Source organism: Sphaerodactylus townsendi, linkage group LG02, assembly GCF_021028975.2.
Source record: "Sphaerodactylus townsendi isolate TG3544 linkage group LG02, MPM_Stown_v2.3, whole genome shotgun sequence".
Taxonomy (NCBI): Eukaryota; Metazoa; Chordata; class Lepidosauria; order Squamata; family Sphaerodactylidae; genus Sphaerodactylus; species Sphaerodactylus townsendi.
This window is the reverse complement of record NC_059426.1, coordinates 161,717,756-161,743,193: the sequence shown is the minus strand read 5'-3', so window position 1 is coordinate 161,743,193 and position 25,438 is coordinate 161,717,756. Positions and strand designations below refer to the sequence as shown.

Below are 25,438 nucleotides of genomic sequence, written 5' to 3'. Positions count from 1 at the left end.
GTGGAAGTCTTTGCGTTTCAGGCAGAAATAGCCAAGCTGATGTCCTTGATCATCAACACTTTTTATTCCAATAAGGAAATCTTTCTCAGGGAACTGATTTCCAACGCATCCGACGTAAGTAGACCTAGCCCAAATGGGGTAGATCTTGCTTTCACCAAGATCTCCTGTGTGCTCAACAGGCTGTTTTGTGTCTTTCAGGCTTTGGATAAAATCCGGTATGAGAGCTTAACTGACCCAAGTAAACTGAATTCTGGAAAGGATCTGAAGATCAATCTTGTTCCTAACAAGCATGACCATACCCTGACTATTATAGACACGGGTATTGGGATGACCAAAGCGGACCTGGTGAACAACTTGGGTACGATTGCCAGGTCTGGCACCAAAGACTTCAGGGAAGCCTTGCAGGCTGGAGCAGATATCTCCATGATTGGTCAGTTCCGTGTTGGCTTCTACTCTGCCTATCTGGTTGCGGAGAAAGTGACTGTGATCACCAAGCACAATGACGATGAACAGTATGCCTGGGAGTCTTCAGCTGGGGGCTCGTTCACTGTCAGGCCGGACCATGGTAAGGAGTTGGTTTATTTTTGGTTTTTCAGAAAAACAAGAACATAACAGCCATGCTGGATTAGACCAGGGCTCTGTTATTCAACCCACCAGCCTTTCGGCAACAGCAGCTTCCTTCAGGAAGTCCAAAATCAGTGTATGAAGATAACAGATCTTTCCAGGATAAGATAACCTCCCAGCAATTTGTGTTCAGATGCTATTTATGCCTGTAAATCTGGAGGTCCTCTTTTCTACTTGTTCACCTTTTGACTCAGCTGGTTTGGCAAGTTCAGGGCTTTCTCTTCCTGAGTTCGTTTCCCTGACCAGTTGTTTTAATGTCTGTGTTTTTTTCCACATGTGCCCTTAACTACCCAACATACGGTAGCTGACGTTTCCCCCAGCATTGTCACCTGAATTGGCATGGATTGTTTCTTTAATTAGTAGAGGGAATTAGCTGGAAACAGACCTGCAAGGTAAGAGGTAGGTAGGGGATCTCCACAAGTATATACAGCTGTTGGTCCCCTAAGAAATTCACTCAAAGCCAAAATTCAAGTGAAAAAGGTAGTTGTACTAAGGGATCAAAAATAATTTAAAAAACCACTCAAAAGCACACAGAATTTAAGAAGCTTAGGAATTAAAGAGATGCGCAATAGAAGGAGGAGGAGGAGAAGGATTTATATCCCCCCTTTCTCTCCTGTGAGGAGACTCAAAGGGGCTTACAAACTCCTTTCCCTTCCCCCCTCACAACAAACACCCTGTGAGGTAGGTGGGGCTGAGAGAGCTCAGAAGAACTGTGACTAGCCCAAGGTCAGCCAGCTGGCATGTGTGGGAGTGCACAGGCTAATCTGAATTCCCCAGATAAGCCTCCACAGCTCAGGCGGCAAAGCGGGGAATTAAACCTGGTTTCTCCTGATCAGAGTGCACCTCCTCTTAACTACTACACCACTGCTGCTGATAGGGGGAATAGATGGTGGTATTAAGTGGGTGATATTTACCAGTCCAGAAATGAAGAGGTCTAGGGGGGAGAGAGGAAGACAGCCAATGCTTCTCACAGGAAAACAATATTGGGCTCAAGGAGGAAATCTGTGCAAAGAGTCATGGATTTGGGGGTCAAGATATAGGAAAAATTAACCCTCTGACCATGATAAGAGGGGAATCTTCCTGGGACAATGCAAATGTCCCAGGCACAGAGAATGCTGTTGGAAATTATTTGATTGGATTAAAAGCTCAAGACGTTGACTTTTGGACAATGCTGATGAAATTAAAGCAGGAATATTCCAAGTCTTGAAGGGCTTGGACTGTTGTGATAAAATTAAAACAAAGAAACTCTGGAGATTTGACGACCCTTAACAACTGGACAGGAGGTTACTGAGATTAAGTTAATGTGCAAGGGGAAAGGGTACAGGGTGATGCAGCAGGTTCATTGCTGAGACCAGGGTGTGGACATTTGCAAGTTCTTTGGGGAACCAGAGCCAGGTGCACAATCTCAAGGCTGGGCTATGAACCAGATTCAAGGGGTTGTACCCTCACGAGGGGCATTGTCTGAAGCTCTGCAATCTTAATTCGAGAGGGGAAAGAATGATGTCTGAGTCAGGCCGACCCTCTTGATACCAAACCCTTGAATTTAGAAGGGCATGTGAAGGTATGGGGTAAAGCCCCTATAGCAGAGTAGCACAATATACTGGAATGCAGTAGGAAGTCGGACACACACAGCAGCTCAGCTTCACAGAAGCGGTCCTACTTTTATTAGTTTACAAGTTTAGCTCACACAGACAAAGTGTTCCGCCAGGCAGTGCGAAGACAACAGTCTCTCAGACCTCAGTACACTGCAGCCTTATATCTGGTTTACTGGCCAATCACAGTTCTTTACCAATCAATGAGGCTTTACCAGAATGTGATACCTGTCAGTTAGCTGTCAGTTAGATTTTGATGATCAGACACCAGTTACAACATGTGCTCTGGCAGGGCATTCTGCTCCATGAGACTGGGCTATACATGATATCAGAATCATGACTGGTAGGGCTCTGTAGCTGACCCCAGCAAAAATGGTCCCCATGTCTGATGACAGGCTTGCCTGGTTCACCACGGTTCCATGGATGGTCTAGGCTAGCCTGATCTCGTCAGGTCCCGGAAGCTAAGTCGGATCAGCCCTGATTAAAGCTTGGGTGGGAGTCTGCCAAGGAATTCCATGTTTGCTAAACAGAGGAAAGCAATGGCAATCCGACTCTAACAGACTCTTGCTTTGAACACCCTGCTGGATTGCTCTAATTTGGCTGTGACTTGAAGCCACTCTCCATCTTCACCACCCAGACGCGTAGCAGCAATGGGGACATCCGGGGCGGCCATTGCCACCATGTGTCGGGGGCGGGGATGTTTTGGGGGCGGGAGGGGGTGTATAGGCAGCTCATGCCCCAGCCGCAGTTCCCCCTCCATTCGTCACTGCCACCACCACGTTATTCCGCCATGGAAAGGATATATCTATACTACATGTATACACTTGATGAGACTATTTTTTCTCGTAAAAGAAAAATCTATATGTGGCAAGAGTAAGAAAGCAGCAAAGAAAGTCTATGTAGCCAAAAAATGGGCTTTCAAAACTACTCACGAGACTTGTTCTGCTTCCCAGGTGGTTATTTCGGTGCCCTGCACCCGGCCAAAGCAGAATGTAAGACTCACTGAGTTAACAGTTCAACACTTAAAGCTTTAATTGTAACAACGTTGACAGACCCTGACTCCTCCCTGGTCTAACTAAATAAAGGTTACTTTGTTGCAGAAACTTTCTGGAGGCTGGAACTTATTGAAGTAAATACTGTGAGCCTATAACATCTTTGACTGTCTAACGTAAATACTGTGAGCCTATAACATCTTTGACTGTTGTTGCTGCCACCCAGCTTCCATTGGCCCCTAACTGCCAAAACCAGAGGGGTTGCTGGGTAATAACTGCTGTAGAACACCAGCCCTAGGGCTTCTTAAAGGGACAGAACTAAATTAGGTTCCCTCCCATTGAATACTATACAAAACATAGCTAAACCCATTCTATATAAAGGGACAACTGAGGTTTCAGCACAAAATGCAAGAATACCTTTTGGGGTCATGACAAGACTCAAAAACCGAGTACTAATTCATCGGGGAAGATAATTCCCAGCGCAATGGAAAGCTACCTGGCTGCTTCGTGCTGTTCCTAGGGTGGCAGCTAAAGGAAGGAGGGCCATCCGTTTGAGGTTGTGCTCATAGAGCGACTGAGCTGCTGCGTACTTCCATGAGTTTGCCACACTCACTAGCAGAAAAATAGAATAGAGGATAGAACCTGAAATCTACTCCCTCACTCTCAAGAACAGTACTGTATCATCTAGGATCTGTAGGAATTCGTCTGTTTCCCCAGAAAATTCAGATCAGGGCCTTATTCTGAGTCATGTTCAATTAATTCTACAAGTACTGATGGATAAGCAACCCATGGGACCTACTCAGTTTAGTTGTTTTAGCTTCCATGGAGAATTCAGGCTTGATTTGATCTAGAACCCCCTTATCTGTCTTCTAGCACCTGTCAGCTTTCTTCTACTGTCTTGATGGAGTGTCTACCCTACATATCTAACACCAGTATAACTGCTACCGTTTTCTTCATCTTGGAGAATTATAGCTTATTTCTGATAATTATTAAAATTCATAGTGTCTCCCTGAACTGCATTTCCCAGGGATGATGGTGAACACAGTCTAGAATACATTCCATGTCTCCAAACTATTGCTTATCTATAGCTAATACTTTGTGCTCTGCTGTACATAGGAGGCAAATATTGCTGACTTGGTAATTCGGTTTTTGGGGCTAAAATCATAAACAGGCTCTAACTAGTATGTTTGTTTAACCAGGTGAGCCTCTAGGCCGTGGTACAAAAGTTATTCTGCTTCTGAAGGAAGGCCATTTGGAGTTCTTGGAGGAGAGACGACTCAAGGAGATAGTCAATAAGCATTCACAGTTTGTTGGCTATCCAATAACACTCTTTGTAAGTATTCTTCTGATGAAACAATCAAGCATAAATAACCAGGTTGCATGGAAAGTTGTACATTTTGCATAAAATGAATTTTGTACTAGAAACTTAGGACCTCACTTGCTAGAGGCAAGATAAAAACCTCTAACTAGGAATAACATGTTCACTGGATAGCTGGGACAACTTTTCACAGCAGGCTAGAGAACTGGAGCTGGGGACGAGGGCAATCCTTCAAAGAAATGGGAATGTGTAGGTCACTTTGGGAAGTGTGCATAGTTGACACCTGAGAACAAGGGCAAGATATTTGAATTGAGAGAACAGACGTTAGCATAAACTGCTTGTCTTCTTTGGCTGCTGCTATCAGGACGCAAGATGCTAGTTTGGTATCTGAAGGGGTGGGATGTCTATCCCTATTAGAGTGGAGAATTAGCAGGAGAAGACTCTTGGCTTAGCTAGAGGTTGGGCAACATTAGACCTTGATTGCCTATGTATGCGAGAGTCAGCTTTTGCAAGAAACTTGCAGGAGAGTGAATAGTGTTTAACAGTTTTTATTACGGGATAATGGGGGTACGCAAACACACAATAAAAGCAGCAGAACACACACACAGTCCTAGGATATGAGGGGATAGGTCTGGAATAGATGAGGAATATAGAGGGAGGGGCAATAAAAGTTATATGAACAGAACTAGAGCAACTAGCACTTAGCTCTGCAGGAACAGCACGGTGGAACAATTTTTCAAACAGATGTCCAGAGATATTGAACACTGTCTATTAGGTGAGTGGGCTTCTTATAGGGAAAAATGGACCCACAGGGTTGTGCAGAGTGATCCTCAATCTCCCAAGACAAAGAGTGTTTGCCTTTCCGGGGAAAGACAAGAGACAGACATCAAGCTGAACATAACTCAATAGTGTGATGTGGCAGCTAAGAAAGTCGGTGTGTTTCTGGACTGCATTAATAGGAGTACAGTTGGCCATGGTGGCAGGGGCTGATGGGAATTGTAGTCCATGAACATCTGGAGAGCCACAGGTTGCAGACCCCTGGTCTAGATCAAGGGAAGTAATAGTATCACTTTATTCTGCATTGGTCTGACCTCACCTGGAATATTGTGTCCAATTCTGGGCACCACAATTCAAGGAGGATATTGACAAGCTGGCGCATGTGGTTCTGGTGGGTTTTCTGGGCTGTGTGGCCATGGTCTGGTGGATTTTGTTTCCAACATTTCATCTGTGGATGGCATCTTCAGAGGTGTATCACAGAGAGAAGTCTGTTTCACAGAGCATTGTCAAAGGCTTTCACGGCCGGATTCAACTGGTTCTGGTGGGTTTTCTGGGCTGTGTGGCCGTGACCCGGAAAACCCACCAGAACCAGTCTGTTTCACAGACTTTTCTCTGTGATACACCTCTGAAGATGCCAGCCACAGATGCAGGCGAAACGTTAGGAACAAAATCCACCAGACCACGGCCACACAGCCCAGAAAACCCACCAGAATCAGTTGAATCCGGCCGTGAAAGCCTTCGACAATACATAAGCTGGCGCATGTTCAGAGCTGGGCAACCAAAATGGTTAAATGTCTGGATTCCATGCCCTATGAGGAATGGCTTAGGGCAGGGGTAGGGAACCTGTGGCTCTCCAGATGTTCAGGAACTACAATTCCCATCAGCCCCTACCAGCATGGCCAATTGGCCATGCTGACAGAGGCTGATGGGAATTGTAGTTCCTGAACATCTGGAGAGCCACAGGTTCCCTACCCCTGGCTTAGGGAGTTAGGTATGTTTAGTCTGGTGAAGAAAAGGTTAAGGAGTGATAGGATTGCTATGTAGAAGAAAGGAAATGGCTCATGCCTTGCCTTGAAACCCCATGTAAGATTGCCGTAAATCAATTGCAACAATGGCAAATAATAATAGTAGTGGAAAACACCTCCTGTGCACATGATGTGGAAAGAAAAAAATACTAATATAAATCCAATAATAAATATAAATAAATAAATAAATAAATTGCCAAGAGCTGCCCTCTTGTATTTCTATCCAGCTTCTTCATATAAATGTCTCTCTAGAGAGAATATGAGTGTCAGAAAGAAGAGAGCGACGAAGGAAAAAGGAAGCCTAAAGAGAAGCTAAAGGCTGAGTATCTTCGCTGTGGGGAAGAAAAGAGAGAAAGTGGCCAGAAGAAGAAGAGAATAATCAAGGAGAAAGTTATTGTTCCAGAACAGCTCAACAAGACCAAACCAATCTGGACCAGGAACCCAGAGGACATTACCAATGAGGAATATGGAGAATTCTACAGGAGCCTGACCAATGACTGGGAAGACCACCTGGTGGTAAAAGTAAGGGAGGTGCTCATTTACCTGTTGTCCACCGTAGGCTTGCTTGGTCAGTGGTATTAATAGTGGACTCTAATCTGGAGAACCAGATTTGATTCCGCACTCCTCCGCATGAACAATGGACTGTAATCCGGTGGACGTGGTTTGTTTCCCCACTTTCCCCCCTAAAGCCTGCTGGGTGACCTCGGGCCAGTCACAGTTCTCTCAGGAGTCGCTCAGCCCCACCTACCTCACAAAATTCCTGTTGTGGGGAAGGGAAGGTAACTGTAAACTGCTGTGAGACTCTTACAGATGGAAAAATTGGGGTATACAAAACGGACTGGGAAAAGGTATCTTCAGAAAGCTGTAAGGCCACTTCTGACAACGTTCTTCTCTTTGCGCAGCACTTTGCAGTGGAAGGACAGCTAGAATTCAAAGCTCTTCTGTATATCCCAAGACGTGCACGTCTAGATCTCTTTGACACTAGGAAGAGGAAGAACATCAGGCTATATGCGCGCAAGGTGTTCATCATGGAAAACTGTGAAGACCTTGTGCCTAAATATCTGAGTAAGTTGTGAGCCTGCCAGGAGATGGGGGAAAGAGCAAGAGGGGTCACCAGTTCTGCTGCCTACTTGGAAACTCCTCTGCTAATTCTACTTCCCCCAATATTGTTGATCAAATCTTCAGTGAAGGCCATTTGAACCATGTGCAATGGCTGCAGCATCTGTGAATGTAAATGCAGCAATGGCCTGCTGTTAGGGCTGCCCTGTGATTAAAAGAAGGCCACTGTTCTCTGCTATTCTTAACAGTAGCTCAGCATTTTAGCGTGCTCAGGTAAAGCTTGCCAGGATGTGCAGACCTGCATGATTGTCTACCAGTTACACAGGACACAGCACACTTCTTGTACTCTAGCTACTTGTGCCTTGTTTACACAGCAGATTCCAGTGGCATTATATCCATAGCATGGTGAGAGTGCAGTAGCTAGCCATGTGCACATGAAGCTCAAGAGGCTTGAGCTTCAATCTATGCTGGGGATTGAGCTTCAATCTATGCTGGGGATTGAGCTTCAATCTATGCTGGGGATCATTAGAAAAGGAATTGATAATAAAACTGCAAAGATTGTCATGCCCTTATATAAAGCAGTGGTGCGACCGCACTTGGAGTACTGTGTCCAGTTCTGGTCGCCGCATCTCAAAAAGGATATTGAGGAGATAGAAAAAGTGCAGAGAAGGGCAACAAGGATGATTGAGGGACTGGAGCACCTTCCCCATGAGGAGAGGCTGCAGCGTTTGGGACTCTTTAGTTTGGAGAGGAGGCGGCTGAGGGGGGATATGATTGAAGTCTACAAAATTATGCATGGGGTAGAAAATGTTGACAGAGAGAAATTTTTCTCTCTTTCTCACAATACTAGAACCAGGGGGCATACATTGAAAATGCTGGGGGGAAGAATTAGGACTAATCAAAGGAAACACTTCTTCACCCAACGTGTGATTGGTGTTTGGAATATGCTGCCACAGGAGGTGGTGATGGCCACTAACCTGGATAGCTTTAAAAGGGGCTTGGACAGATTTATGGAGGAGAAGTCGATTTATGGCTACCAATCTTGATCCTCTTTGATCTGAGATTGCAAATGCCTTAACAGACCAGGTGATCGGGAGCAACAGCCGCAGAAGGCCATTGCGTTCACATCCTACATGTGAGCTCCCAAAGGCACCTGGGGGGCCACTGCGAGTAGCAGAGAGCTGGACTAGATGGACTTTGGTCTGATCCAGCTGGCTGGTTCTTATGTTCTTATGTTCTTAAGAGCCCATATTAGATTTTGCTGCTTATAGTAATATTTCCTTCATGCTCTGCTTTTCTTCCCAAGAAGGACTCAAAGGAGCTTACAAATCCTCCACTCTTCCACTCTTCTGCACATTCCTGGCTGGGGGTCCAAGGATCTCTCAGATCCTAATCTGACAATAATCACAGTCAGTGGTGGGATCCAAAAATTTTAGTAACAGGTTCCCATGTGGTGGGATTCAAACTGTGGCGTAGCGCCAATGGGGCTGAGCAGGGCATGATGGGGGCGTGGCCGGGCATTCCTGGGCGGGGCTGTGGCAAGGATGCAATCGCTGCGCCGGTCCTTGGGCGGGAAACGAATGCACGCAGGCGCAGGCTGCCACACACGCCGGTGCACCTCCTGCTAGACTGCTTCAAGTTCTGCGCGCTACTGCTGAGAGGAGGGGCGTAACTAAGGCAAAAATCACGTGGCAAAATCACCAATTAGTAACCCCCTCTCGGCACACACAAATAATTAGTAACCTACTCTCGGGAACCTGTGAGAACCTGCTGGATCCCACCTCTGTTCACAGTCCAATGTTGCTAAAGAAGCTCCTGGTGCCCTGAGGACTGAAAGATTCATATAGCTTCTGACTGAGTGTCATTGTTGAATTTCATAGGCTTCCAAAACTGAAAGTTCTACTTGAACTGGAACCTCCCTCCTCCTCCCCCCTCCTTAAACTTCCATCACTTCTCCTCAGATCTAGCGTATGGGTGAGGGATTCTTTCCTAGATGGTTCAATAGGAAAAAAGTCGATATTTACATTTAATTGCCACCAGTGATGTAACGGGCGCCTGACAAAGGGAGATTTGACTCTTGAAAATTTAAACCCCAAAAATCTTGTTGGTCTCTGAGGTGCTACTGGATTCTAATCTGTGTATAAACCTGTGGAAGGACAAGCAGTACAGCCAGAAACTAGATGTACCAGTTTATAAACAGAACCTGCAAAACCATTCATTTGTGTCCCAATAAGTTGTATTTTCTTCAGCAATTATGGCCATCCATACAGCCTCCAATTCTGTTGTTTATAAAAAGCTTGAGGCTATGAAGGAAACAGGTGGATGGAGCATTCCTCGTGTTCCTGCAAAGCCGTCAGCCCAGAAACGTATCGTATGGTTCAGTTGCTTGCAAAGGGCACTAACTGTTATTGAAACACAGGCGTTTTTCTGTAGCGGTTACATCACAATTAATTAACACCTGTATTATCTTTAGCCCTGTTTAATGGCAGCCTGGCGTTCACTAGTAAACCCTATATTTCTTGTAGACTTCATACAGGGTGTGGTCGATTCAGAAGACCTGCCTCTCAATATCTCCCGTGAAAGTCTACAGCAGATCAAGATTCTGAAAGTAATCAAGAAGCATTTGGTGAAGAAATGCTTTGAGCTCTTTGCTGAGCTGGCAGAAGATAAAGAAAAGTACTTGATTTTCTACGAGCAGTTTTCCAGAAAAATAAAGGTAGACACTCTCCAGTCTGTCTTGCACTGTGGTTTAGCCAGAGAGGCCTTATAAGCTATATAGTCCAATCCATTGTTCATTGTAAGAAATCCAAAACTTGAGTTTTCCAAATGGATTGCTGTCTAGCCTTTGCTTGGACCTCCAGCTCGATGACAATTACATCATCTAAGCATGCCAAATAAACCATAATGTGGCCAGTTTATTGACTAATTTCAATCCTGGCCTGTGGAGAAGTGCACAAACTTTGGTTTGCTTATATGCAGTGACCCCATTTTGGTGGCTTGCTGCAAATCTGGAAGTCTCTCTAACTGGTCACATGGGAGGAAGAGGAAAGTACATGAGCCCATGGACTGTCAAGCTAGTTTATATAGCAGGCCATGTTTGATGGAGGAGGGAAAAAGAGAACCCAAGGATTTCCCCACCCCACATTCTGTGTCTCATCCTTTGTCTGCTCAGATGTATAATGTTAATGGGGAACAGTAACTGCCTTGTATTTCAGCATGGTATACATGATGATCCCCAGAACAACCGTAAACTATCAGAGTTGTTGAGATACTACACATCTGCTTCCATGGATGAGATGGTGTCCCTGAAAGATTACTGTGAACGGATGAAGGAGAACCAGACGTTAATATACTACCTTGCTGGTAAACTTTGACTTCTTCAGAAGGTCTTTACTTCAAAAATCCTGCTTTCAGTTTGTCAGAATAGCTGGCCAATACCATTTAAAAAAGCTTCTTATCAGGGATATCTGTGGCGTTCTATGTTTGTTATCCACCTTTATTCTGCTGAGATCGCTGCAAGTGCCTGTCTTTTCCCTGCTGCATTGTCTTTTCCCGCACTCTTCAACTAAAGAGTAACTTTTCTGCACCTTTTCTGTTACTGTAGCTGGTGTCAGGAAACAGTTTGTAATTCTAGTGTACAACCATTTCTCACTGCTGAGACACTGTCACACTCTAGCCCCCAGAAGCAATCGTACAGTTGTAGTTCTATGCCATGTTTATATTTCTGGATTTCTGCTTTTCTCATGCAGTGAGAGGCAAAGTGTGATTTCAGAAGCAAGTCTAATCTGATGAAATGGGACTATAACACTCCCTCCTAGCACTGAGTAGTTTGCCAAATTACCTATTTAAATATTTTCTGATTTTAATTCTAGAAAAGCAACTCTGTTAACGCTGTTGCCGGAGAAACAAACAAGAGCCTTGTAGCCCCTTAAAGGCTCTTATTCTGACATAACCTTATGTGGACTTGTGGAAGCCAATGCGTACAATAGTCGCTTGCTATGAAAAGTGGCAAATGGCAAAATCACAATGAGATGTAAATGGGTGAAATTCAAATCCAGTTCTTAACTGAAATTCACAATCATACAATTGTGAATATTGTCTACTTCTAAAACTTGTAACAATTGAAAAATCGTAGGTTTTTAAGCCCTGGAGAGAGTGGCTGATTATCCACCCGGAAGGGCATTGGGGCAAAAAAAAAATCATGTCCTGACGCACTTCCTGTTTGTAACACGCCAAGAGAGGAGGTGTGTCAGGACAAGATTTCTCGTCCTGACGTGTTTCCTCTTGCCCCACACTCTCCTCCTTTTCATCTTATGGGAAATGTGGGTTCTCTAGTAAGATGTTAGTCCTTGGAGTTCATGTGAACTTAACTTTAGGGTGATCAGATGCAGAAGCAAGGATGGAGCAGAAATGCAGGTATGGTTTGCATTTTCCCCTGCAGGGTAAGTTGTGTCTGGAGAAGAGAAGCAGGCAAGTACAGGCTTGTCAATCTCTATGAAAGGCTGTACCTGCTGACACTTGAGCTTCATAAGGACCTTGCTTCCCTGCACATGTTTGCAGGAGGAGGCCTCTCTTACCTGTGCACTTCTTTATGACTAGACTACTTTTCTTATGTGTACCGCTCTAAACATAACTTCCAAAATGGCCCTTCTAACTTTTTGGATGCTCTTCTCATTATTCTGCAGTGTTGATGAGAATGAGAAGGAAACACAGCCAGAGGTGGGATCCAGCAGGTTCTCACAGGTTCCCGAGAGTAGGTTACTAATTATTTGTGTGTGCCGAGAGGGGGTTACTAATTGGTGATTTTGCCATGTGATTTTTGCCTTAGTTATGCCCAGTGGTGGGATCCATAAATTTTAATAACCGGTTCCGATGGTGGTGGGATTCTAACAGTGGCGCCGCCGCACACACGCACCTCCAGTCCCTATTGGGCAGGGAGGTTGCTTTAATAACCCCTTCTCGGCACTCAGAAAAAATTAGTAACCACTTCTAGAGAAGTGGTGAGAACTGGTTGGATCCCACCTCTGGTTACACCCCTCCTCTCAGCAGTAGCGCGCAGAACTTGAAGCAGTCTAGCAGGAGGTGCACCGGCATTTGTTTCCTGCCCAAGGACCGGCACAGCGGCTGCATCCTTGCCACAGCCCCGCCCATGAATGCCCCGCCCCGGAATGCCCGGCCACGCCCCCGTCGTGCCCCATTGGTGCTACGCCACAGTTTGAATTCCACCACCATGGGAACCTGTTACTAAAAATTTTTGGATCCCACCACTGAACACAGCTATTCTGAAACAAGAATATAGAAAGTGGGTTAGAGAGTTCAAGACGAGGGTCCATCAACATTTTTCCCATGCGCCCGTGTGGTGTTTTTAGAAAATGGGCGGGGCCAGGTGGGACTTTTCCCAGCAAGGCTTCTGACTGGTCATTGGAGATTTGAGTGACTGTACAGATTTTTTCAAAATGTTGCTTTGTCAATGGCTACCACCACCGCACACAGGTTTCCACTGTGCCATTAAAAGTAAGCTGCAGCAACCATTTTGTGGCTGTTCTCACCCTTCTTCGTCAGAATTCCAGATGTGCCCCAGGCTCAAAAAGGCATAGAGGACTGTGTATGTGTGCATGCAGTACAGTAGGTAGAACAGAAATGCGGCCAGGTCTCTCGTAAAGAATATTTCAATGTCCCGTTCTTGCAGGTGACAGCCTAGAGCAGGTAGCCAACTCTGTGTTTGTGGAGCGCCTCTGTAAGTGTGGCTTGGAGGTCATCTACATGACGCAGCCCATGGACGAGTATTGCATGCAGCAGCTGAAAACCTTTGAGGGCAAAACCTGCTTTTCTGTTGCTGAAGTCGGGCTCGAGCTGCCAGAAACCAAAGAGGAGAAAGCCGTGCTGGAGAGGAAGAAAGCAAAGTTAGAGAAGCTCTGCAAGATCATAAAAAAGAGGCTGGAATCCAAAATAGAAAAAGTAGGTATAGGGCTTTGCTGCTTCATGGCTTGGGCAGGGGAGCTCGCGTAAGTGAGAGTGAGCAGGGTAGTAAAGCATGACTATGAGCAGCAGTGGTGTATCTGCCTAGGGACAAGGGGTAGCCCTTGTCCCCGGGCGCCACTCTTCTGGTCACGTGGGGGGCGCAAAATCGGTCCCCCACGTGACCAGGAAGTCCTGCTGTCTCGTTGTTTTCACGTGCCTCAACCCCATCCGACTTCCTGCTGCCTCCAAGCACCCTCAACCCCACCCTGGACTCCCCCCTCTCTTCAGAAGAGGCTGCCGGCTGGGAACCCAGCCAGCAGGGGGAGTCTGGGGGGGGGAGGTGGGCACCCTAGACCTTGCCCATGTCCATAGTGACATGGGCAGGGTTGAGGGCAGTGGGGGAAGCCTGGGGGCATCAGGGGCGGAGCTAGGGTGATGGGAGGCAGAGCCTGGGGGGCGTCCTGGAGACAATTTGTCTCCGGGCGCCATTTGGCCCTGGTACGCTTCTGATGAGCAGGCACTTCTGCCGAAAAAGCAGCTCTATGTGCTGGGAAGAATTAACCTTATGTACTACAGCTGCTGGTATATCATCTTATAATGCTAACAGTGAAGTTGCACAAAGCTGAGGATACTTAAATCTGGTGACTGGAGATGAGAACGGGCAAGGCAGATCTTTCAACAGGCCTGAAAAGGGCCCTAAGTTTGCAGAAAAATGTGAAAACTTTAAAAGGATAAAAAGGATCACCCGTAGCTTTAAGCAAAGGATTCCCTCAGTGGCTGTTGCTAGGCAATGACAGTATTTCCAGTATTCGAGATTTCTATGAATAAAAGGCAGGGAGAGGAGGCTGGGCCCTTTCCAGGCATATTTTGGCCACTGAAGAGAGAACTCAATGGGCCAGGCCTGACAAGAATTGCCAGAATATTGGAAAATTCCTGGAGATTTTGTGAGGGAGTCTGAGAACAGCAGGGTTTTGGAGGGGAGAGGCCTGAATATAATACCATAGAGTCCACCCTCCAAACCACCATTTTCTCCAGCCAGTGTGGTCAGAGCTTCAGAGTAGTGTCTGGGAGACACTTGCTGTCGAGGCTCACTGGGTAATTTTTGACCACACTTATACTTTGCCCCAAGAAGTCCTTGACAATTGGCCTGGCCCAGTGACCAGGACCACATAACTAGGCTTCAGTTTTCCGAATAAGAGACTGCTGGGTGGGAGGGGGTAAGGAGAAGAAGGAAACCTGAAAGAAGGAAAGAAGAAAGCAGGGAGAGGTTATAAGGGCTTTCAGGAAAGGGAAAATAGTGGGGAAGGGAAAATGGGAGGTCTCTCCCCGCCCCAGTATAACAGAATGGGATCATAAACTGACTTGCAGTGAAGAAGCTAAAAGCTAAAATCTTCTATGAAGAGTCAAAAGACTAAATTCACCAAGCCCCATCCACTTGGTAGTAGAACTGTGAACTACAAACCCAGTGAAGCTGTATCTAAATCTTCAGTGAATCTGTATCTAAATCTTCAGTGAATCTAAAACAGATATGTTTGATTAACAAAAAAATGGACATTTTTATACTTTTAAGTTAATCTTTTATTTGCCATAGAACACTGGATAGTCATAAATATGTATGAATGTAGACATCTGAGAACACTCACCCATGTGTGTTGAAAACATGCACGTTAACTGCTGTTTCCTGCTGAAATTGTAATTTGTGGGGGTTCCTCTAACAAGGAAACGTGGCCTTTCAGCACAAGCCATTTAGAACATTTCCAGAATGATAATAAAACAGTTCCTGTTCAGACTTCCACACTCCAATTCCCCGCATTGGTGCTGAAAACATTTCATTTACCTTTTAATCCAGTGGTGGCAAATCTATGTCATGGGTGCCAGAGGTGGCACTCAGAGCCCTCTCTGTGGGCACGCGCAAACAGTGTCGCCCCCCCCCCGCCCCATCTCGGCTGGCCTGGGCCGCTGGGTTCAATTATTGGCATTAAACCTAAGACCCAGTTTTGGGGAAGCAGTGTAGGTAACCCTGTTAAGTGCTGTTAAACCCCACTGATTTTCATGGGAAGAACTAAAGCGCAATCCTTTACCTGGGAGTAAGCTCAGTTGCTGGCAATGGGGCTTGCTTCTGAGTAAACCCTCCTAGGGTCGTGATTCACCTGTTGGAAGAGTTGCACGGTTGCACGGAGCCAACCGTTTTTTCTAAACTAAAACATAAGTATTCAAGTTAAATTGCCATGTTGGCACTTTGCGATAAATAAGTGGGTTTTGGGTTGCAATTTGGGCACTCAGTCTCGAAAAGGTTCGCTATCACTGTTTTAATCCATCATTTCTGAAACTCCTGGTCCATCATTTTTTGTGTCGTCTCCCTCCTTTTCCTCCCCCCCCCCAGCTCTTCATTTCCTCGCTCAGAGCCTGGCTTGCCATGTTTTTTGTTTCTTTTGCTTCCCCCCTTTCCCGCTCGCCTCTTCATTTCCTAGTTTACTGTTAAAAAAACATTTTTGTCATATCAATGGAACAGTGTTTCAACAAACAAAGCAATGAAGTAGTGCGCCACCAGAGTGAATAAGCAATAAATAAATAAATATGCCATCCGTGAAATGTTTTGAGGAGGTGAGTGTAGACGAAAGTCGTGGTAAAGGGTCAGAGTCAAAATATTTTCGATATGGAGTAAACGAGGTGGGCAGAAAAGGCCTATCCCTGTGGTGGCGAACCTTTGGCACTCCAGATGTTATGGACTACAATTCCCATCAGCCCCTGCCAGCATTGCCAATTGGCCATGGTGGCAGGGGCTGATGGGAATTGTAGTCCATAACATCTGGTGTACCAAAGGTTCGCCACCACTGGTATCTCATGTCAGCAAAGTACCAGATTTGACCTCGGTTTCCAGGATCTTGTTGAAAGGCTCTGCTCTTGTAACTCTTCAGAATGCATCCGTTTGTATTCTGGGTAGGCTAGAAATATGGCCCACCTAGCTGCTGCTGAGTTTTATTCTCACTTGCTTCTAGCCGGACCCAAATGGCGTTAGATTTTGTTTAAAATTATGGACCTACCCAGTAGTGTGTGGGAGTGCAGTTTATAGAAACTTCTCGATAAAATGTAAAAGGTAAAACTTACATTTATTCAAGCATCTCCAGTTCACAGCTTTGTTCCAGGAAAAAGGTAGAAAGATAAAAAGAAACCCTAGTCTAAGAAAATACTTTCCCTTTGAACAAGTGGGCACTGAGGTGAGAAAATGCTACATTGGGAAGGCCCCGTTGGGAAAAGCTGCCCCAGTGGGAAAGCTGCCATTGACCATGCACTCAGGTCAAAGGCTAGGACAGAAGTGAAACCACCATGGGGAAGAAAGGAAGCTAGTGGGCGGTCTCCTGGCCCAGACAAGGAGGGCAAACAAGAGAGGCAACATCACAGTTAGAGTGAGATACACAGCACCCCCCAGTGTCCAGGCATGCAGAAGTCGCTTATTCCAACAAATGGTCTTCTGAAGTGGGGCAAAAAAAAAAATTTGGTTCCATTTTGGTTGCAGCTCAGCAAATGTACCAAGTCCTGGAATCGTGACTTTCACCCAGGGTCAAATCCACAAACCAAATTTCTCTGAACAAGAAAGCAACTTGGTTGTTAGTCACTTTAAAACCAAACTTTATACTAGCTTAGGGTGCCTTTGACTTTGTCTGAAGTAGTACATTGCTTACTAGTTCTAGTCTAAACTTGGTGCTGTGTGTGCTTTTTCATTTCCAATCCCAATTGCTGATGTGTGCTACAGGTTGTAGTCTCCAACCGACTGGTGACTTCTCCCTGCTGTATTGTGACCACTTCGTATAACTGGACTGCCAATATGGAAAGGGTTCTGAAGGCACAAGTGTTTAAGTACTTCAGCACAATGGATTACACGTCTTCCAAAAAGTTCATGGAAATAAATCCTGATGATGGCATTATTGAGATACTGAGACAGAAGGCAGAAATGGATGAGAATGACAAGGGTATGAAAGACTTGCTCATCCTTCTGTACGAGACGGCTCTCCTGTCATCTGGCTTTGTTCTAGAGAATCCCCAGATACACGCTGACCGTATCTATAAAATAATCAGATACGGTCTAGGTAAGTGAGATCTCCGTCCTTTTCATTCTATAGAGGTGCCAGTCACGTGGAAAAGATCTTGACTCAAAATTATATGATATTGGTTTATATGATATTGTTTCATGCATCATGATATACTGATATAGTTTTATATGGTATTGTTTCATGCATCAGCTTTGATCCTTGACATCTCAGGATTTGGGGAGACTTCTCTGAGGCCACACTAAGTACTGAAAACATGATTCACTCTGTATAAGACTCTACAGGGATGGCTGGTCTATTGAAATGATCCACCACCACCCCGAGACAGATGAATCCACATGGGTTTCAGATGGATCTAGGGCAGGGGTAGGGAACCTGCAGCTCGAGAGCCGCATGCGGCTCTTCTGCCCTTGCACTGCGGCTCCATGAGCCAAGCTGCCGGTTTCATCCTTGCCTGCCCTGCAGGCAGCAGGACAGGCGCACCAATTGCCTGCGGCCGGCTGGGCTGCGGGCTTCCCCTCTTGCCCGCCCCGTTGGAGCCGGGCGGGCGCTTTCCCAGCGGCCAGCAATCCTTGCCCGCCTTGCAGGCAGCAGGGCGGGTGCATCCATGCGCTTCTCAGAATGAGTGGAGTAAAAGGTAAAAAAGCCCAATATATACAGTGTTATCTTTATTTTAAATGTCAAAAATTATTTGCGGCTCCAAGTGTTTTCCTTTCCCGTGGAAAACGGGTCCAAATGGCTCTTTGAGTGTTAAAGGTTCCCTACCCCTGATCTAGGGGGATTTCCTTTGCATATGGTTGGTGCTCCTGTTGATAGATACCCTGGTGGGTTTTTGGAATGACAGAACAACCTGTGTGGCTGACAGGATTGCTCCAAAATACCCCCTTTCAAGTGTTTGAGCCAGGTAGCCACTTGTTGTACTGAAGGGATGTAGGCTATGAACAGGAAAGGACAGAGGCTAGCGCCACAGCTGAGGAAGACTTGGGGTGAATCCAAGAAGACATGGGTGAAAGCTGATTTTAAAATGCACCATTATGCCACCATTCTGTCTGCACTGTGTCAGCCAGCGGAGCTGTTCGAAGAGGTCAGAGGTGTGTTGGGATCTGGTTTGTGGGAGATAGGTTGCTTGGTGGTCCTACTGTCACAGTTTTGTTCGGCACTTTGCAGATAAAATCTCTCAACATCTATTTTAATTTGGACTCTGCATTAACAGTGAAAGGGTTAGATTGTGCCAGGATGCAGACCTGCCCAGTTGTTTGAGATACTCTTCAGTTTATTCATTCTGAGGATCTGGAAGCTTGGAAGCTTGAGGCTACCATACGCTTGTATGACTCTTGCCTTTCTTGGCTAATGACACGTGCTGAGGTGTGGTGGGGGCTGATTGACAGGCAGTCCAGCCAAATGGCGGTGGGTGGAATGGCTATAGGAAGCGGTTGCCCTACTGGTCAGTGTAATAGGCACTTATGCCAGCACGGAGGACAAATAGGGAGGCAGGTGGGCACTGTAAAGCTCTGCAGCATCTAACCAGCTTCTGGCGGGGGTGTTCCCAGTGGTGGAGCTGATGCTAGTTGTCTCCCACTGGGCTTTGGCCCCAGGAACACTGGCAGTGGGGAAGACAGACTGATGCAATTTTCCCCCATGGAGGGCTTTTTGGGTGGCCAGGGGATTTTTAAATTTCTTCTGCTTTCCCGTGCTGCTGGGAAGCCCTCTGAAGGCAGCAGCACCATCCCTGGCTGCCTCCTGGATAAGGCTGCGTTGTATGTCTGAGAAGTATTGTCGAAGGCTTTCAAGGCTGGATTCAACTGGTTCTGGTGGGCTTTCCGGGCTGTGTGGCCATGGTCTGGTGGATCTTGTTCCTAACGTTTCGCCTGCACAGCCACAGATGCAGGCGAAATGTTAGGAACAAGATCCATCAGACCACGGCCACACAGCCTAGAAAACCCACCAGAACCTGTCTGAGAAGTGTTTAATTCCTCCTTGTGGGAGGGGGTGGTCACCCCAAACTTGAAACCAGCTGTGGTGTGTCTGCTTGCAAAGAAGTCCACCATAGACCCAGGTGATCTCAATAAATATTGATCAGTCTCAGATATTGCATTCTTGAGCAAGGTGATTGAACAGAAGATCACTGGACACCTTCAGGCTTCCCTGGATCAGGTCAATTGTTTAGATCCTTTTCAGTTTGATTTTAGGCCTGGTTATGGGTCTGAAACAGCCTTGTGAATGAATTGCGCCGGGAGACGGTCAGAAGGAGTATGACTCTGTTGATTCCCCTGAACCTCTCAGTGGCTCTCAGTACTACTGATCATGGTATTCTTACATAAGAACATAAGAACATAAGAACAAGCCAGCTGGATCAGACCAAAGTCCATCTAGTCCAGCTCTCTGCTACTCGCAGTGGCCCACCAGGTGCCTTTGGGAGCTCACATGTAGGATGTGAAAGCAATGGCCTTCTGCACTACCTTTCCAGGATGGGACCTGGAGGCACCATTTTGCTGTGGTTCTGGTCCTACCTAGGAGATAGGTTTCAGAAGGTAGTCTTGAAGGACTGCTGCTCAGCTACTTGGCATTGACCTGTGAGGTCTCACAAGTTTCCATCTTGTCCCCTACACTTGTTAATATTTACATGAAACTGCTGGGTGGAAATTTTGGGCTGGGCTATCATCACCAATATATGGATGATAGTTTTATCTCGTGCTTCCATCTGATCTCAGGGAGGCTGTAGAAATGGTAGCTGGAGGTAGTTTTGGAATGGATGCAGGCTAACAAACTAAAGCTTAATCCCAATAAGGTGGAAAAGTTACTAGTGAGCAGAAGGTCTGACCTGGGGATTTAAGGTGTCACCTGATCTGGATGGGGTTGCCCATCCTTTGAAGGAACATGTCAATTGTCTGAAGGTGCTCTTTGAGTCCAAGAGCTTCAGTGACCAGGAATATCCTTTACCAACTTTAACTGATCAGCCAGCTATGTCTTTTGTGGGCAGAAAAGATGTGGCCACTGTGGTACACGCCCTGGTTACATTCAGGTTAGATCGCTGCAATGCACTGTACATGGGACTCAGGGCGTACCACCCTAGGGACATGGGGACACTCATGTCCCTGGGCTCACGCCTTTTGGCCATGTGGGGGGGCACTGGATGATCCCACACTGATGAAACGGCGTGCACCCAAACCACCCGCCATGGTGCCCCACCCCCTCCCGGCATGCCCTGGGGAGGGCAGGAGCCAGCCTCCAGGGACATGGTGGGGCTCCGTGGCAGGCGACGGCGGCGCTCTGCCCTCCCGGGCTCCTTGCAGCCTGGCTTCTGCCCTCCTCGGGCCCTGGGGAAAACAGGAGCTGGCCTCCAGGGATACGCCGGGGGGGGGGGGGCGCACACCTCCGATGGAGAGTGGGGTGCGCCCGGCAGGCTCCTGACCCGAGCCGGCTTCTGTCCCATTGGGACTGCCCTTGAAAAGTCTTCAGAAACTTCAGTTAGTGCATAATGCTGCAACACGAATGTTGACTGGGGTTCAGCATAACTGTTTATATGAAGAAAAAACTTGATATAAGTTTCAGCTGGACATGTGATCTCAAACCATTGGTGATGTGGTACAAGAGGCCAGCAAGGGAATTAAGGGTGCACAAAATGCTTCCAGTGCACCTAAAGAAGTAAGCATATAAGAGCTAACCTGTAGCCAGACAAAATGAAAGTTTAAAGATGTGTTGACTGGCCTTATCCTTCCCCACAGGTATTAACGAACCAACACGAACATCTAGTCTTGCAGCTGTTAGGAAGAAGCCGGCAAAAATGGAAGAAGTTGATTAAAACAGCTTTCTTGATCAACTCCTACTGTGCTTAAGTTTGCCAAGCAACGTACCTGTGCTGTAAACATGTTTTTTTACCTCCTCATATCCTGGTCTTGTCAATTGGCACTAACCAAAGCTGCTACTACTCTTTGCCTTATGCTGCTTGATTAGTATCAATAGAGTTGAAAGCAAGCAGCTAAACAAGTTCCCCTTTTGGTCTTATTTTAATAAGAAATGAAATGGCTTTTAGCCTCATCATAAAATAGCACTTACAGTCTCAACTCCACACAAGGAACGTATCTGGCATCCAGTGTAAAAAATGTTAAGATGTTTTGTATGGCTTAAGGTTAGGTAGTGTAACTGGAAGCACCTGGCTACAGAAATACTAAATAAAATGTCTGTATATTCAACAGTCTTCACTTGATAATGATGCCAGATGAAACCTTAACTGCTGTTTACTCTGTAGCACCTATTCTGGCAGAAGAAAAATATGGAAGTTCAACTCCGTGGCGACCAAACAATCTTGACCATATCTGAAGTCTCTGCAAACAGTACAGGCTTATTACATGTGTGTTTCATATGCCTTGAGGCCTACTTCATGTGGCTAAACCTTTCCGTTGCACATGCAATTTCTGCAGCATCTATTTCTGTGATCTGTAGTTACAATTTCATTGGTACTTACACAGCTTTACCTCACATAGGACACCAAGAAAAATCACCCCAAAAAACTGAAGTACATTTTCCATAAGGACTCATAGTTTTCATCTGCGTCAAATGTTAACACTGAAAAAATTATTGCCCCTTGCTCTTTAGCAACATCAGTAAAATTGGATCTTTATAATTGCTATTTTATTTTAACAATCCGTAACCTTCAAACCCACTATCATTTTTTTGTTTAAATAACCTATCAAGGGTTTCCAGTTGTCCAAAGCCTAGATTAAATTCCTTTCTTTAAGTATCAAAGGTAATTTAGCTATTACTACCAGTTCTAATATCTTTACCCACTATTCTGCAATTGCAGGTATAGCTGGAGTTGTCCATTTCGCACAGTATATTCTTGCTGCTGCTCTCATATATAAAAACAAAGTGTCATGTTTTCTTCCAGAGATCTATCTATAGTTATTTCTGTGATCTGACTGGAGAGGTGAGGCCAGAAGGGCCAAGAGGGGGTAGTCCTCTCGCTGGCCCCTCCTCACCCCAAGGCAGTGGGGACAAGTGCTGAGGCGTGGGAATGGAGGCAGCCAGGACCCCAGGAAGGAGCAAGAAATTAATGGGTGAGGCAAGCCTCTGCTTGGGACTCAGCAGTGGAAGGACCCTCCCCTGGGCAAGCGTGTTTGGGTGGGGAGAGGGGGAAGGTGGGAGAGGGATGTGCGCTGAGGAGAAGCAAACAGTGCACCCCGACAGGGAGGGGGGAAAGGAGACGTCTCTCCCTCAGCAAAGCCACACCAAGGGGACGGGCAGAAAAAGATGGGCTCCTAGTGGGTCTGCTCTGGATGGGCCACAGCTCTGGCTGGAGGGAGGCAGTGAACGGAGGGCTGGGCAGTCTGGCCAGCTGAGACGCCTCAACTCGACTCTTCCCATGGGAAAATGGTGCTGCCACCGCTACCACCGCTGCTTTTCAGACACCTCCCTCTCCTCCACCGCCAGCCCACTCCTCAGCAATCTGGCGATGCTCCAAAATGAAGAAGGGGGAAAGTGTGGGGAGAAGGAAGCCAAGGAAGGCCGCCCAACACCAGGGCCTCCCTGGCCTACACAGGGGAAGGGAGGGGGTGGGATGAGGAGTCAAAATGTACTCCCATGTGACCCAGATGAATGACACCTGGGTCAAATGACCCCCCCACCCAGCCACCACACGCATGTACACACACACCGAATGTATACTATAGTAGTAGAAAAGAGGAAGAGCCCAGTAGTGCCTTAAATACTAATAAAATTTCTGGCAGGGTATATAAACTTTTGAGAATCACAGCTCATTTCTTCAGAACTCACGGAAGTTCATACCCTGCCAGAAATTTTGTTAAGTGCTACTGGACTCTAGCGCTTTTCTACTGCTACAGACTAACACGGCTACCCATTACGCTCTACATCACTATAGTGTTATAAACAGCTATTGCAATAGTCCGCGAGTTCCCAGCTTTCATTTTTCAAATTATTCTTGCACAATCTTGCAAGTCCTGTTTTTTGCCCACTGGTGACAGTGGTGCTGCGGATAATACTGGTGGATTCTGCACAGCAGAAATCTAACATCTGCAGGATGGTATGAATAGCATTTTGGGGAAGAACTTTGCACAGGTTTCTTCCCCAAAATGACTTAAGCATGTAATATTCCTCTCAACCTGGGTTTTTCAAAAATCGCTTAACCAGTGATTCTGGGTTGAAGGTGATCCTGTGCAAACAAGATAGGCAGGAGACACTTCATTCTGCCTGCCTGCTTAAGCATAAGCATAAGCATAAGCATTTTTATTGTCATTGTGCACGCACAACGAAATTTACAGCAGCATTCCTCGATGCACACAATTTCAGACTCATACATCATCATCCTCCACCCATCCCTACACAGCCCCAAATACATCAATATGAAGCAGTGGAGTTTAGCATAGCCACAGCTCTAGAGTAGAAGCTGTCTCTAAGCCTGCTGATTCATCCTCTTCCTTCCACCCTTTTACTTTTGTGTCTGCTGCCATCTGGGAAGATCCTGCCCACCTGCCATTGCTCAAGTCCCCCAAGCACATTTTCTCTCCATGTGGCAAGTATGACCGCCATTGAACTTGTATATCTACAGTAACACATTCCTCATTGCTTGACCGTTGCAAGACAGTCCCTTTTTCTCTTTTTGAAAATTCTGTGTGTTGAACATGCGAAGTTGCACAGGTGCAGTCAATCAGATTGTGGGACAATCAGCACAGCTGTGAGGGTTCATTTTTGTATGCCTGCTCAGCTATGCATGTGGTGACAACGCATTAAAAAACAAAAGGGTTTCCATGCAAAGTCACAAAAGCAACCCAAATTGTTACCATGAGCTCACATTGCTTCCTGAATGCATAAACCGCACACCTGCAAACGGAAAAAAGCTTCATTTATAGCTACTGCAACTCATTATAAATATGCTGTGCGCAATCCACTGCTGTGTAGCTGCTCATTTGCCCCAGTAATGAGAGCCACACAGAGACAATTGTCTATGTGGAAGTTACCCCTGTAGAACCTATAGGCACTTTGGGACTGATCCACAATGAAATGGCAATCATTTTGAGGAGTTAGAAGGTTCCAAACCAAAGCTGTTCCTATGAGCTGAAAACAGGTGTTTCCAAACAGGTGCTCTCTGCAAACACACAAAAATGCTGCAGTTCGGATTCTTCCTACTCCAAGCCAGGTTTGGTACCCCGTCCTTCTTAAGAGAAAATGATAGAGATCACTGCAACAATCCACGTTAGGAATCAATGTAAAACGATGTCAGATTGGTTCGCAAGAGCTCACGTCTCAATAAATTAATTGCCATTTGTCACTGAGGTATCAAGAGGACTTTTGTTGTTGCTATTTTAGATATTACAAACCACCATAGTAGCCCTCTGGAGACTGGCCAATTTGAGATGACTTTAAACACCAGAAACGTCAATTAAAGCTGATAAAACTTCCATCACACTTGTGATATCTTTTAAGATGCTACAAAGGCTTTGAAAAAAAAGGAAGATGAAACAGGTGCTCCTTCGTGTTTCTAGAAGGTTCTGGGCAGAGGAAGCAGAAAAAAACACCAGTTCACTTCAGCTTCTAGGGCATTCTGAGGGCACCGCGTTGAAGGAGGGAGGGGAGGTGATCCAGGCGGTTCTTCTGAGAGGAGAAAAGGACTTCTCCCCCCTTCTCATGACGTCTGTGGGCGGGGCTCCTCTCCTAGATTGTTCTGGCGAATAGGCGATGATGATGATATCATCGTATGAACATGCAAAATGGTTCTGCCGCCCGCCTTAAAGGGGCGCCAAAGAAGCAGGAAAAAAAAAACCCTAACGGCGATTTGAGGAAACAAACTCCTGCGCGTGCGGCGTTCTATTTCTCAAAGAGGCAAGCCCGCCCGAGAGTCCCGCTCTGCGCGTGCGTACTCTTTACAACGCAGGACTGAAGGACACGAGCTGGCCGCTGACAGCGCCGTGAGGCGAAAACGGCGCATGCGCATCCTTCCCCGGGGCGACTTCGCGCCTCCTCCTTTCTCGCCTCAAGCTCCTCCCATCGCCCCGCCCCTCCCGCGGGAGACGGCTCTGAGGAGTCT

General features: G+C 46.3%; 1 protein-coding gene and 1 long non-coding RNA gene across 2 annotated transcripts; one reads left to right on the top strand and one right to left on the bottom strand.

Annotated features, from left to right (window-relative positions):
- LOC125426751 (heat shock protein HSP 90-alpha-like) lies at window positions 1-21,440 on the top strand. The gene is made up of 10 exons (XM_048485438.1): window positions 1-114; window positions 199-565; window positions 4,408-4,583; window positions 6,581-6,850; window positions 7,231-7,393; window positions 9,913-10,103; window positions 10,603-10,750; window positions 13,077-13,345; window positions 17,103-17,436; window positions 21,123-21,440. The coding sequence occupies exons 1-10, from the start codon at window positions 40-42 to the stop codon at window positions 21,197-21,199; spliced, it is 2,070 nt and encodes a 689-aa protein (XP_048341395.1). The 5' UTR covers window positions 1-39; the 3' UTR covers window positions 21,200-21,440.
- LOC125426752 lies at window positions 13,167-25,305 on the bottom strand. The gene is made up of 3 exons (XR_007243569.1): window positions 24,655-25,305; window positions 21,063-21,158; window positions 13,167-13,270 (listed from the first exon to the last, which is right to left on the bottom strand). It is a non-coding gene; the product is annotated as an uncharacterized LOC125426752 (long non-coding RNA).
- Window positions 25,306-25,438: the final 133 nt, after the last annotated feature.

Excerpts from the sequence above, each read along its gene's own strand:
- LOC125426751 (XM_048485438.1), top strand. The coding sequence starts at position 40 with ATGTCCTTGATCATCAACACTTTTTATTCCAATAAGGAAATCTTTCTC. Across the intron at positions 566-4,407 it reads CACTGTCAGGCCGGACCATG|GTGAGCCTCTAGGCCGTGGT; the intron begins GTAAGGAGTTGG and ends TTGTTTAACCAG. Across the intron at positions 6,851-7,230 it reads AAGACCACCTGGTGGTAAAA|CACTTTGCAGTGGAAGGACA; the intron begins GTAAGGGAGGTG and ends CTCTTTGCGCAG.